Raw genomic sequence first — 14,485 nt, 5'->3', positions numbered from 1 at the left:
GGAGTGACGGTCTTTGGAAGACACGCCCGCAACCACCGAGGATAGTTCTGTGCGCCTAACAAGGCCTGCCGAACCCTTATGCCCTTCGACATTGCTTCTCCCCTGGGCTTGGGAGCTTGCAAGAGGTCCCGGACTGGGAGGACGACTGGCTCGCACAGAAAAATCCTCACGCACCACACTGGCACTAACACTAGCACTTGGCACTGCACTGACACTAGCACTCGTCACAGCACTGGCACTAACTCCACCCACTGCACTCTTGACCTTCAGTTCTTTAACTTCGGCCATCAGAGACTTATGGTCACTTACCACTGACTCTACTTTATCGCCTAAAGCCTGAATAGCACGCAAAACAACTGACATATCAGGCGGAGGGCACACAGTAGGTTCGGGGGTAGCCACTACAGGGGTAGGAAAAGGTAGGGGATCATGAGGTGAGGAAAACAGTGAAGAGTGAGAAGAACTCCTCCTAACTCTACCTCTCTCTAACTTAGTTGAATATTTCAAAAGACGGACAAATTCCAATTCCGAAAGTCCGGCGCATTCCTCACATCGATTTTCTAACTGACAGGGCCTGTCCCTACAGTCAGAACAAGCGGTGTGAGGATCTACCGAGGCCTTCGGAATACGCCTATTGCAAGACCTACATCGTCTATGGGAGGGGGCTTGCGAAATGTCAGACATCTTGAATCCAAAGAGTTAGCCAAAGGGGGTTCCAAAAACAAGCAAAAATCGTTAATCCGTTAATCAGGACTATATAAAAGCTATCTAGCTAATATAAGAAGGTTTCCAGTAAAGCGACAGCCGTTAATCTGAGAGAATACTTCACCAATTAGCCGTGAATAAACTCGAAGACCATAAGCGTATCCCAGAACGTCTTGCCGGAAGCACGACAGAGGAATAATTGAGGAGGTGTCAACAAGAAGTACTTGAGTACCTGGCCACAGGTGGCGCTGGTAAGTACACCCCCTTCTAGTATTGTGATAGCTGGCGTATCCCTCCATAGAATTCTGTCGGGCAACGGAGTTGACAGCTACATGATTATCGGGTAAGTTTAATATTGAAAATCATTTTATTCCTTACCCAACAATCAACAGAATTTTAAGATTAGTTAGCTACATTCAACTAATGTTTATATTGTTTCTACTTTAAGCTATGTCAACATCTACATTCTGGAAGCCACATGAATTTTGTAACACTGTTCTTATTGCTGAGTTTCAGAAAGTAGTTTCATATATTGCTAAAATACATCAATTAAAAAAATTCCATTCAATATATTTTTGTATTATTGAGTTTGTGAATATTTACCATTCTGTGTATTATTTTTTGAAAGTTTTCATTAAAAGAAAATGTAATTTAAGAGAAGTCACATACTTCAAAACAATTATGAAGTACATAAAAGTAACTTTAGTTTGATACAATTAGTACCGTAATGAAGAGTAGATTTAAAAAAATAAAGAGAAAAATAAAAGAGATTGCATATGCAGTCTAGGGAATAAAGACTAAATAAAACAGACTGCATAAGGGAATCAGACTACTGTATAGGTAATTAATCATTTATCAGATGACCACGCAGAAATGGCTACCTCCCTAAGTAAAAGTATGTAAAGAAAAAATTTGTATCATCTTTTTTCTTTAAATCACTCAAAATTACAGAAAGTATACTGTAAAAAGTTTACTATACTGAATAGATTATACCAAAGATTAGAATCAACACATACATAATACATATAAAAATTGTAAAATGGGAACTGTTTAGTGCAAATACTGTACTCCCCTGCGGAAATTTATAGAGCATTTGTTGCAAACTGAAAACTGAATTCTTAGTAAATAGCACTGTACAGATCACATCAGAAATATAACAGATTTGTTACTGAACATCATACTTACATGGCATTGAGCAAATCCAAACATACAAAAGGTATCAAAAATAAAATTGGCAAAGCGAACTTCCACACCAACTTCTGGACTGGGTTGAGCAACAATCCACTTTGAAAATGGATCCACAATTGTCATCAATACTTCGTTTCCATACATGGTTCTGTTGTATGGTCCGTATATCTTTACCTGAACCTGTTTTGAAGTAAGTTTATTAGATACATAAATAATCTTAAAATTTTACAAATCAAAAGGTGACAATGTTAATAACAGAATTTGAATGAAAAACTTAATCAATTTGTTTTACTTAACTGATGTTCAAATTGCTTTTACTCAAAGCTGTGTCGACGTCTACCCCAAATTAAAATTTCTTTTCTCTCTTCTTGCAAAATGCTTCTGCCTCTGGGAACCATCACACAATCTGACAGTTAATGGCAACTAACTAGTTAATGATATGATATATTACCACCTACTTTTTCAGTTTTTGAAGTTGAAAACCCAATCAAGAGTCTTTACAATACTGATGAGTGTGGGGGGGGGGGGGGGCAGGTATATAAACATCATGGGGATATAAAAACAAATATCATCATTAAAATTGCCTTTTTTATGAAACCTCCCATGATGTTCACATTGTTGATTCCCACACTGATGGAGGTAGGATAGTGAAGGAAAAATATGGGAAAGTAGCAATCTAGATTAAAAAATTTATCAACCACTCAAGTCTAGTTTAAAAGTTAACCAATCCTAAACCAAGCAAACTCATAATCATTCAAGTTTCCTGGTTGGTTTTCAAACTTATACTCACTATCCACATTTTAAAACTTAGGTCTTATAATCATCATCATCTCCTCCTAGACCTATTGACGCAAAGGGTCTCTGTTAGATTTCGCCAGTTGTCTCTCTCTTGAGCTTTTAAATCAATACTTCTCCATTCATCATCTCCTACTTCATGCTTTATAGGCCTCAGCCATGTAGGCCTGGGTCTTCCAACTCTTCTAGTACCTTGTGGAGCCCAGTTGAAAGTTTGGTGAACTAATCTCTCTTTGGGTGTCCTGCCATTTAACTCCCAATATTCTTCTGAGGGCTTTGTTCTCAAATCTATAAAACCTGTTGGTTATACCACGACTCATGTCCATACAGTAATACCGATCTCACTAAACTGGTATATAGCCTGATTTTTATATATATTTTCAGGTGATTTTATTTCCAATTTTACTTTAAACCTACCTTTTCAGCTGATTTGCTTTTTTCAATCTTTCATTAAACTCAAATTCTAAAGATCCTGTATTAGATATCATAGTTCCTTAATATTTAAAAACCTCATGTGATATTTCATGCATTCTGATAAGCATGCTTTGCAAGTCCTGTGGTGTTCTGCTTATAAGGAGAGCATCATCAGCATACTCTAGGTTGGCTAATTTCCTGTTACCAATCCAGTGCAATCATTCTCCACCATCCCCAACTGTTCTATGCATTACAAAATCCATGAGGCGACAACACATTCCCTTGGAGTACTCCAATGTTTACTGGAAATTCATTTGATAGGCCTCTACTAATATTAACTATGCACTTGCTATTCTCATGAACAGACAAACAAATTTACATATTTAGAAGGAACTCCATAATAACGCACACTATCAAAGGCTTTTTCATATTTTACAAAAGCCATCAAAAGTAGATTTCTAAATTCTACACATTGCTATACAACATGTCTTAATATAAACATTTGGTCAGTACAACTTCTACCTTTTCTAAATCCTGCTTGTTCATCTCTCAACTTTTCATTAATCTTTTTCTCTAGTCTCTTTAGAATGAGCATACAGTACTATATATTTTCATGACAACCGATGATTATTGTAATCAGTCAATCTCCTTTTTTTGCCATCTTCATCAACACTCCTAGCTCCCATTCATCAGGTTTTGCCTCTTTATGCCACATTCTACAAAATATTCTTGTAAGTATTCTGGGAGTCACTTCATTTTTTGCCAATATCATCTCAGCAGTTATTCTATTGTATCCAGGGGCTTTCCATCTGTTTAGTTTTTTAATGATAGCTTCAACTTCAAACAAACTGAATTCATTCATGGGAACATCAAGGTCATAATCAGCTTCAGATATATCAATCAAATTATTCCCTTTGTATCTCCTATTCTTGGCCTCACTAAAGTGTTCCCTCCAATGTTGCCTTTCTTCATCTGTTGTTATAACAGATCTATCTCTCCTTTTGATGGGCATATGCTGCCTCTTCTTTGCCACAGTAGAAATTTCAATAATAATCTATGAGCAATTCTTACACCATAGCCACTCCTTGAATTCATAGCTTTGTCAGCCTCATCTGCTTTCCTTATACAGCATAATAAACAAAACCTTGAAATTTTCATGAAGAAAAATAAAAGTATAGCTCAAGCTAAGTATAAACAAATAAATAAACAGTAAATTCTTATTCACACCATAACAGAGGCCAAAAACATAAGTTAGACCAAAACTATAAAATTGTGACAGTTAATGTGAATAAAAACTCCTGAGCCGACATGAAACCGAAACTGAAAGGCGTTATACACCTGCAACTGTAAAATACGTATAGTAGGTTATGTTAGCCTAAACTTATGTGGTAGGAGATCAAACTTACACAAAAATAATTATTAAGATGAAAAAAAGATAAAAAATCATAAACAGACAAAATAAACACTTAAAGCTATTTAACTTCACAGTACTGTATATGAGGACTTCTCACTCTCCAGAGATGAGTATGATACATCTTGAACACTCTGAAACACGATAGAAGATGGCAGCTTGGCACAAGTGAGTGCATGCCATAAAAGCAAGAGGGAATGAGAGTAAACAATATTCCTACATACACAAACACAACACTGTGGCTACCAGTCAGAAATGCTTGTTACACAAAGCCAAGAAAAATTTGTATCGCATTGTGTTAAAATTGAACAATTGAAACTTTATTTGAATCTTGTGCTAAAATGGCAATATTTTATTTAGACATCAGTCAGCAAGAAACAAATATAGGAGGTACCGTGTTGTATCATCGACTAGTTTGTTGCTATCTGCTGTCAGATGAAGTGGTGGTTCCCATAGGGGGAGGCCTTTTGAAAGAAGGGACAATAAATTATTATTTTGGGGTAGACATCGATACAGCTTCTAGTAAAAGCAACAAACATCAGGGAAGTTTCATAAAAATCATTTATGATTTGGAATAAATACTATGAAAATAAAACGGATTTTGAGCAAAGTGAAAAATCTATTTTTGGGTGAGATAGCCATGTCGTCCTGATGGAAGGTTCCTTTAGGTAGCTTTTTAAGGGATATTTGCTACAGTGATATTCCCAGAGAATTAACCATAGGTCTCCAGAATTCTAACTCCTGGCGCGAGTATCCTTAATACGTATATCTTTAAGGATATCGCATAATATCAGGGGACATATTTTTTGATATGACACATAGCAATCTTCACCCAGAATAGATTTAACTCTGAGGGGGAAGAGTGGCGAATGAAAGGGGAGCCATTATTAAGGTATTCAGTGGACCCCCTCCCTGTACTACTACGGCCCATCATTCCTAGTTGCATTTAAGCAGGAATAGCCGCAGATAGAGTAGTTTCGGGTGGGGTCATTTTAAGAAAGAAGGGTGGGTCCATCAGGACGACATGGCTATCTCAACCAAAAATTGATTTTTCGCTTTGCTCAAAATCTGTTTTTTGGGCTCGGCAATGTCGTCCTGATGGAAGCTTACCAGAGAATTAACTTGAATGTACTATATCTGTAGGTTTGTATAAGTGCCTTTACTTTGAATGATTTCCTTATATGGTCTCCTAGACCCTTTTATATGACATTACCGTTGTTTGTCATATCCACCAAGCCTGGAACTAGCTTAGGGCTTCCTGCCCCCTGCAGGGAAATTGTCGACTTCGACTATAAGGATTCAATGTTTGTATTTCCGTAAGGACATAAGGGAAACGTCTTGAGATTACCTAGTTGTACTTTGGAAATCATTACCATCAAGATATCTATTTAAGGAAAAATAGAAAACCTCCAGAATCTTTTATTGTAATACTGAGGATAAAATAAGACGCAGATACAATTTTTCTTTTTTATTTTCATAAGGCAAATAAAATAATAATAATGTATCATGAGAAGGAATCTAGCCTTGCATATGTAAACATCATGGTTATATAACAGATTTTGAGCGAAGCAAAAAATCTATTTTTGGGTGAGATAGCCATGTCATCCTGATGGAAGGTTCCTATAGGTAGCTTTCTAAGGGATATTTAGCTACAGTGATATTCCCAGAGAATTAACCGTTAGGTCTCCAGAATTCTAACTCCTGGCGCAAATATCCTTAAAATCTCTCTTAAGGATATCGCATAATATCAGGGGACGTATATCTTGATACGAAACATAGCAATCTTCACCCCAAATAGCGTTTTCGCTTCGAGGGGGAAATTGGCAAAAATAGAAGGGGAGCCATTATCAAGGTACCCTTCCTCACGTACTACTATGGACTATCTAGATGGCGCTGTATCCAAGATGGCGCCTATTCCTTGTAACGTTGAGCATGGTACTAGAGATATAGTAATTTCGGGAGGGATCCTGCCAAGGCCTTTTCTATAGAAAAGAAGGGCGGGTCCATCAGGACGACATGGCTATCTCACCCAAAAATAAATTTTTCGCTTCGCTCAAAATCCATTTTTTGGAATCAAGCCATGTCGTCCTGATGGAAGCTTACCAGAGAATTACTAGAAAGTACTGTATCTGTGGATTTTATAAGTGCCTCAACCTTGGGGCAAATTTTCCTAGGGTCATCCAAACCATTGAGACATATGACGTTACCACTATACGTCATTACTGCTAATCATAAATAATGTTAGTGCTTCCTGACCCCTACAGGGAAGAGTCATACTAGACGTAGGAAAGGAGTCTCAAGGTTTGCATAAAATGTATGAACAAACATAGCATCAACTACATACAAGAGTCCCGCGACTTGTATATTGTGTTGGGCTATAGTATTAGATAGTTAGTATAAGAGTCTCACTGTTCATATAACATATTGGAACATAGCATCACTAGATAATGTCTGTATCTCGTGTAGGAACAAAGGTATCAGCTATATATATTGTTCAGATATAAAATATATGCAGTTTTACTTAGGATAGGAAAACTCTGGCTTATATTTTTATTATACTCAATTATAGGGCGAAATCAGACGCAAATATACATTGATATTCACTTATTGGCAATAAATGACCAACATAAAGTAACATGTATGATATAAATGTTAATATATGTAATGAGAAACATACCAATCAATCAGAGTACAGAAATTTTGTTTTCACCTGAAAGGGAAAATTTTTATTAGTGCCACACATAAATTTGAAAATTTTATAAATTTTCTAATATGAATTTCTGTAATGTTGAATACTTATCAACACTGTGTAAGTACACACGGCACGAGTGTTATCTGTATATTTCTCAACCTGAAATAATTTGAACAGTCCTTAGTGTCACCATGGTGACACTCACTTCACAAGTATTGCACTAGGAGGTGTCAACACCTTCACCCAAAAAATTGATAGTCCCAATCAATTCACTGTTCATCGCAGCACTACACGACAGGTTTTAGTACACTACCTGCCGCCACCACGTAATGCTTCAGCTCATGCACTTGCTTTGCATAATGCTTGTAGAACACTCTGGATTACTTCCATCCAGTGTATGAGCGAAGACGCTCAAAGTCCATATACTGAAAAAAGTTCAGTGATGAAGCAATTTTCCTTGGATCATGACCTGAGGGTATACTGTTAGGATCCGCTCTGCGAATAAAGTAGGTGATCTTCGCCCTCAGTTGTTTTAGGGATAAGTTTGATCCTGAAGTTTCTCCTTTAAAGAGCTGTCCTCCCCTGAAGTCTGAAGTTCTTCAAAGATAGACCTTTAGACACTCCACTGGACAAAGCGAGACATCTTCCTTCAGAGGGCAAATTCTCCAAGGACCCCATCTCTTGGTGGGTAGCTCGTTCTTAGTGAGAAAGGTTGGATCAGGAAAAAGATTCAGTTCTCCCGCTCCCGTGAACTGAAAATGGCCCTCACCTCTGGATAGGGCCACTATTTCACTAACTCTAGCCCCCGAGGCTATAGCAAACAGGAAAATGACTTTTTGAGTTGAAAGTCTTTCACAGAAAAATCTTCTTTGTTCACTGTTGAAGCATAGTGTAGGACCTTATCCAAGGACCATGAAATGGGCTTCGGAGGGGCTGCAAGCCTAAGTCTAGCACATGCCTTAGGGATCTTGTTAAAGATTTCATTCGACAGGTCTACTTGGAAGGCGTATAGTAGAAGTCTAGTCAGAGCCGACTTACACGTACTTAACGTGTTGGCTGCCAGACCTTGTCTATGAAGGTGCATAAAGAAGGACAGACAGAAGTCCATTGAGATTCCTTTTAGTCCTTTTGCTTTGACGAAAGCAACCCACTTTTTCCAAGATGATTCATATTGTCTTCTGGTCGACTTAGACTTGTATTCTTCTAAGAAGTCTATACTGCCTTATGATCTTTTCTTTACTGCTAAGGAGAGAAAATCATGAGATGAAGGTTTTGGGTTCTCTGTGATGAAGCGAAGACAGTCGACTTCTCGACCTGTTGAGACAGTGCTGGGTCCAGAAGAGGGACCAGCCTCAGCTTCAGTTCCAATACTAGAGGGAACCAGTTGCTCTTTGGCCACTTGGGGGCCACTAGAGCTGCCGTTCCCCGAAAGGATCTCAGCTTGTTGAGGACCTTCATTAAGAGACTGGTCGGAGGGAACAGGTAAATCCGGTTCCATCTGTTCCAGTCGAGGGACATGGCGTCCGTCTCTTCTGCTAGAGGGTCCTCGTATGGGGCCACATAACGAGGTAGCTTCTTGTTGTCGCTCGTCGCGAAGAGGTCGATCTGCAGTTCCGGGACTTGATGCAAGATGAAGGAGAATGAGTCTGCGTCTAAGGACCATTCTGACTCTATCAGCGTGAGCCTGTATAGAGCGTCCGCCGTCACATTGCGGAACCCTTGAAGGCGAACTGCTGACAAATGCCATCTCTTCTTTTCCGTCAGGCGGAAGATGGTCAAAATCACTTGGTTGATTTGGGGCGATCTCGAGCCTTGACGATTCAGACATCTCATTATCACTTCGCTGTCCAGGATCAGCCTGATGTGGGCTGTTCTGCGAGGGGAGAGTTTCTTCAGCGTCAAAAAGACTGCAATGGCCTCCAAAATGTTGATGTGGAAGGTCTTGAATAGAGAAGACCAGGTCCCTTGGACTTTCCATTGATGGGAGTGACCTCCCCATCCTTCAATCGAGGCATCCGTGTGGATGGTAACTGATGGTGGAGGTGGTTGCAAGGGCACAGTCCTCTCTAGGTTCTTAGCCTTCGACGATGGCTTGAGAAGTGATCGTAGTAGGGTCGGTATCGGTCTTCTTAGATCTCTTCGAGCGTTTGATGCGTATCTTCTCCAGACTCCTGACGCATCTTTTAGTTGTGCTCTTAGCACTGGGTCTGTCCCTGATACAAACTGGAGAGAGCCCAGTACTCTGTCCTGTTGGCGTCTTGAGTTCCCGTCAGATTTCAGTAGTCTCTTGACAGATACTGCAATCTCTCTCCTCTTCCCTGGGGGAATGGAGAAACAGTGTGACTTTAAGTTCCAATAGATTCCGAGCCATTGAAACTCCTGAACTGGAGATAGTCGAGACTTCTTGACGTTGATCTTGAACCCCAGATGTTCCAGGAACTGGATCACTTTCTTGAATGCTTGCATACAAGCCGTCCTGGATGCTGCCCACACCAGCCAGTCGTCCAGGTACGCTACTACCTGAACTCCTTCTAGGCGTAGTTGTTGAACGACTGCGTCTGCAAGTTTCGTGAAAACCCTTGGGGCTATGTTTAGTCCAAAGGGCATGTCTCTGAAAACGTACTTTTTCTTCCGTAGCCTGAATCCTAGGTAGGAGGAGAGAGGGCGTTAACTGGAATATGCCAGTAAGCATCTGCCAGGTCTATAGAGACCGTGTACGCCCCTTTTGGTAACAGGGTCCTTATGTGTTGAAGGGTTAACATCCTGAACTTGTTGTTTTCTATGAACTTGTTGAGTGGCGACAAGTCCAGAACGACTCCGAGTTTGTCTGAGTCCTTCTTGGGAACACAAAACAGCCTTCCTTGGAATTTGATGGACTTTGTCCTCCTTATTACCCGCTTGCTCAATAGTTCTAGGGTATATTCTTCCAGTAAAGGGGTGGAGTGTTGGAAGAATTGAGGAAATGATGGTGGAGCCTCGCTCCAGCTCCATTAAAGTCCGTTCTTGATTAGGCTGTGAGCCCAAGGATCAAAGGTTCAACGATCCTGAAATTGTTGGAGCCTCCCTCCTACCTGAAGCCTCTCATTGCTTCTGTTTTCTGGAGGATTTACCTCCCTGACCGCATCCTCCCTTACCACCCTTACCTCGTGGGGGTTATTTTGAGGAGCCACGTTTAGAGCCTCTACCTTTGGGACGAAAGGTAGTGGTCTGCCTTGCAAACGCAGGGTTAAATGCTGGTGACTGGGCAACCAGCTGCTGAGGCACCATCTGGTAAGTCGTTGGGGGTTGAGCCACCATCTGGGGCATCGCGGTCATGTCAATTGTGGGGTGTTGTTGTTGTTGTCTGGCAGGCCGAGAGGGTAACCTAGGTCTTTTTGTCTTCTTCTTAGGCTGGGAACCCTCATCTGGAGAAAACTTCCTCTTAGCTGACATGCCCCACTTCTGGAAAAGGTTTCTATTCTCCGAGGCGGCCTTGTCAACTACTTCCTTGACCGCTTCACTCGGGAAGAGATCCTTACCCCAGATATTGGAAGCTATCAGCTTCCTTGGTTCGTGTTTTACTCCTGCCGAAGCAAACACGAACTCCCTACATGCTCTTCTATCTATCTATATACCAAGGCACTTCCCCCAATTTTGGGGGGTAGCCGACACCAACAATGAAACAAAACAAAAAGGGGACCTCTACTCTCTATGTTCCTTCAGCCTAATCAGGGACTCAACCGAGTTCAGCTGGTACTGCTAGGGTGCCACAGCCCAACCTCCCACATTTCCACCACAGATGAAGCTTCATAATGCTGACTCCCCTACTGCTGCTACCTCCGCGGTCATCTAAGGCCCCGGAGGAAGCAGCAGGGCCTACTGGAACTGCGTCACAATCGCTCGCCATTCATTCCTATTTCTAGCACGCTCTCTTGCCTCTCTCACATCTATCCTCCTATCACCCAGAGCTTTCTTCACACCATCCATCCACCCAAACCTTGGCCTTCCTCTTGTACTTCTCCTATCAACTCTTGCATTCATCACCTTCTTTAGCAGACAACCATTTTCCATTCTCTCAACATGGCCAAACCACCTCAACACATTCATATCCACTCTAGCCGCTAACTCATTTCTTACACCCGTTCTCTCCCTCACCACTTCGTTCCTAACCCTATCTACTCGAGATACACCAGCCATACTCCTTAGACACTTCATCTCAAACACATTCAATTTCTGTCTCTCCATCACTTTCATTCCCCACGACTCCGATCCATACATCACAGTTGGTACAATCACTTTCTCATATAGAACTCTCTTTACATTCATGCCCAACCCTCTATTTTTTACTACTCCCTTAACTGCCCCCAACACTTTGCAACCTTCATTCACTCTCTGACGTACATCTGCTTCCACTCCACCATTTGCTGCAACAATAGACCCCAAGTACTTAAACTGATCCACCTCCTCAAGTAACTCTCCATTCAACATGACATTCAACCTTGCACCACCTTCCCTTCTCGTACATCTCATAACCTTACTCTTACCCACATTAACTCTCAACTTCCTTCTCTCACACACCCTTCCAAATTCTGTCACTAGTCGGTCAAGCTTCTCTTCTGTGTCTGCTACCAGTACAGTATCATCCGCAAACAACAACTGATTTACCTCCCATTCATGGTCATTCTCGCCTACCAGTTTTAATCCTCGTCCAAGCACTCGAGCATTCACCTCTCTCACCACTCCATCAACATACAAGTTAAACAACCACGGCGACATCACACATCCCTGTCTCAGCCCCATTCTCACCGGAAACCAATCACTCACTTCATTTCCTATTCTAACACATGCTTTACTACCTTTGTATAAACTTTTCACTGCTTGCAACAACCTTCCACCAACTCCATATAACCTCATCACATCCCACATTGCTTCCCTATCAACTCTATCATATGCTTTCTCCAGATCCATAAACGCAACATACACCTCCTTACCTTTTGCTAAATATTTCTCGCATATCTGCCTAACTGTAAAAATCTGATTCATACAACCCCTACCTCTTCTAAAACCACCCTGTACTTCCAAGATTGCATTCTCTGTTTTATCCTTAATCCTATTAATCAGTACTCTACCATACACTTTTCCAACTACACTCAACAAACTAATACCTCTTGAATTACAACACTCATGCACATCTCCCTTACCCTTATATAGTGGTACAATACATGCACAAACCCAATCTACTGGTACCATTGACAACACAAAACACATATTAAACAATCTCACCAACCATTCAAGTACAGTCACACCCCCTCTTCTGGCTTTGATAAAGCCATACAGATCCTTGACCAAGGTAGCCATGTGCATCTTGGCCATGACCATGTTCATATACAGGGTTTTGTTTATGCCTGCCATCATCTCTATACAGTTCTGCAGGGATAGAGATGCAGCTTGTCTTTCTTTCGTCTCTTGCTCCCTACACAAGAGAAAGTAAGACAGCTTAGTGAGATTTTCGCTGAACTGACATCCAGCGATATCTGCCTCCAACTTCCCAACTGAAAAGGTAAGGTGGACTTCCTTCCAGTCCTTATCATCCATGGGCAAGGCTAATGATAACGGTCTACACTCGTCGAGTGTAGGGCAAGGTTTGCCTGCCTCTGCTGCCTTAACCACAGCTTTAAAAGCCTTTGATGTAAATGGAAAGGCTATTGAAGCTGGAGCAAGAAAGGTAGGATGCTTCTTGATGAGGGCTGACACCTTAGAGTTAGTGTAGCCCATCTGCTTCCAACTACTTGACAAAAGAGCCTGTGCCTTATCATGGTCAAATACTATGACCTCCTTGGGTTCCGTCTCTTCCTTCGATGCTGGTTCCAGCTTCAGACGGATGAAGCAGTCTGGGTAAGCGCTAAAACTTGGCCAGAATTGAACATCTTCTATAGGGACGGCCCCCAACTTCTCTGAGATAAAGAGCTTGCCGTTAGTAATTGGCATGTACTCTGCATACCTCCAGGGATTAGTTTCAGAGCAGGTTGGGAGATTTTGAACCCTGAGTCTCTTGTGAGACCCAGGAGGCGGAGAGTCGAGCAATTTGTCTTTCCAATTTCGCCTCCCTTTCTTCTCCTTGTTTGCGAAGACTCTCCAGCAGCACCGTGAGATTGGGCAGTGCCTATCTCATGTCATCTGATGGAGGGGCAGAAGATGTTGAAGGTAAGGGCTCTCGAGTTGGTACCGACGGAAGGGACTACGATTCGCCATCATCCTCTTCTTCGGGAGTCAAAGTGGACTCCTCCTCGTGACCTTCCGCCAGAAGGTCCTTATCAGTGTCCGAAGACACTTCAGACATCCTCTCCTCTTGATGGATGTCCATGCCTTGCAATACGTCAGTGACGTCCGTCTCTACGGCAATCTGGACGCAAGGGATCTTAAGTCGTGGCTGGGGTATGACAGCTTCCATAACCGCTTCAGGGAACAGCAAGATGCTCATCCGTTCATTCGGAAAGTACGGTCCCGTGGCATTCTTCTGAAACCCACGTACCCATCTGCGCAGCTTCTCTCGTGCTGCATCCCTTGACTCCGCTGACTTGAGGTCATCAAAAGCCTCGGTAACCAATGCCTTGCATATGTTGCAATCCTGGGGGTCCCAGTACCGAAGAGGTCCCTTAGAAGTGGTGCTGGGGGCATGAGCTCTGCACTCTATATGGCCATAGAAGTCTTTGCTCCTGACGTTGCAGAAGACTACTTGACCTTTCAGTTGGTCCTCCTGTAAAGAGAGGAAATTTAAATGAGTATGCGGTAGTTTATCTCACCTGATAAATATATAAAATATTACTATTAATATTTTAACCATTATAGCTTAGGATAGACAATCTAGAAAGGAACTAGGAAAGACACATACTTGTGTTTCCTGTCCTGCCAATTGCTGTGACCTCCCCCCAAATTAAAACCTAGAGTCTTCCTATTCAGGAAACCCGAGGGAAGGGTCTAACCCCTAAGGGTAAAGAAATGTAACTTAACACTAACCTTTCATAAGGTTTTAATAATGCAGGGTAAATTGTTAACTGCCTAGTTAACAGTGTGTTGAAAGAAATCTTTCTTCCAATATATGACTGGTCTAAGCAATAGACTGTGCAAGGATACACAGGGTATGTTGGAAAATAACTACTGTATAAAATATACTATAGTTTTCTGTCTGCAGTATGATCTATACTGCAAATATACTGGCTACTGTATAATCCTATACTGTAGTTTAGCCGGCATGTTGCCAGCTAGGCTAGCCCTGGCGGCACAATCCAGCCGGAGTCTCG

General features: G+C 41.5%; 1 protein-coding gene across 3 annotated transcripts in view; it reads right to left on the bottom strand.

The window, feature by feature from the left end:
* The window catches only part of LOC137652285 (uncharacterized), a 156,116-nt gene that overhangs the window by 40,308 nt on the left and 101,323 nt on the right, over positions 1 to 14,485 (bottom strand). For all 3 annotated transcript variants that reach the window (XM_068385582.1, XM_068385583.1, XM_068385584.1), the window contains exon 8: positions 1,891 to 2,073. In XM_068385582.1, coding sequence (XP_068241683.1) covers positions 1,891 to 2,073 — 183 coding nt within the window. The remainder of the gene's footprint in view (positions 1 to 1,890; positions 2,074 to 14,485) is intronic.

Source organism: Palaemon carinicauda, chromosome 13, assembly GCF_036898095.1.
Source record: "Palaemon carinicauda isolate YSFRI2023 chromosome 13, ASM3689809v2, whole genome shotgun sequence".
NCBI lineage: Eukaryota > Metazoa > Arthropoda > Malacostraca > Decapoda > Palaemonidae > Palaemon > Palaemon carinicauda.
Note: the sequence above shows the minus strand (reverse complement) of the source record. Positions and strands in the feature narration are given on the sequence as shown.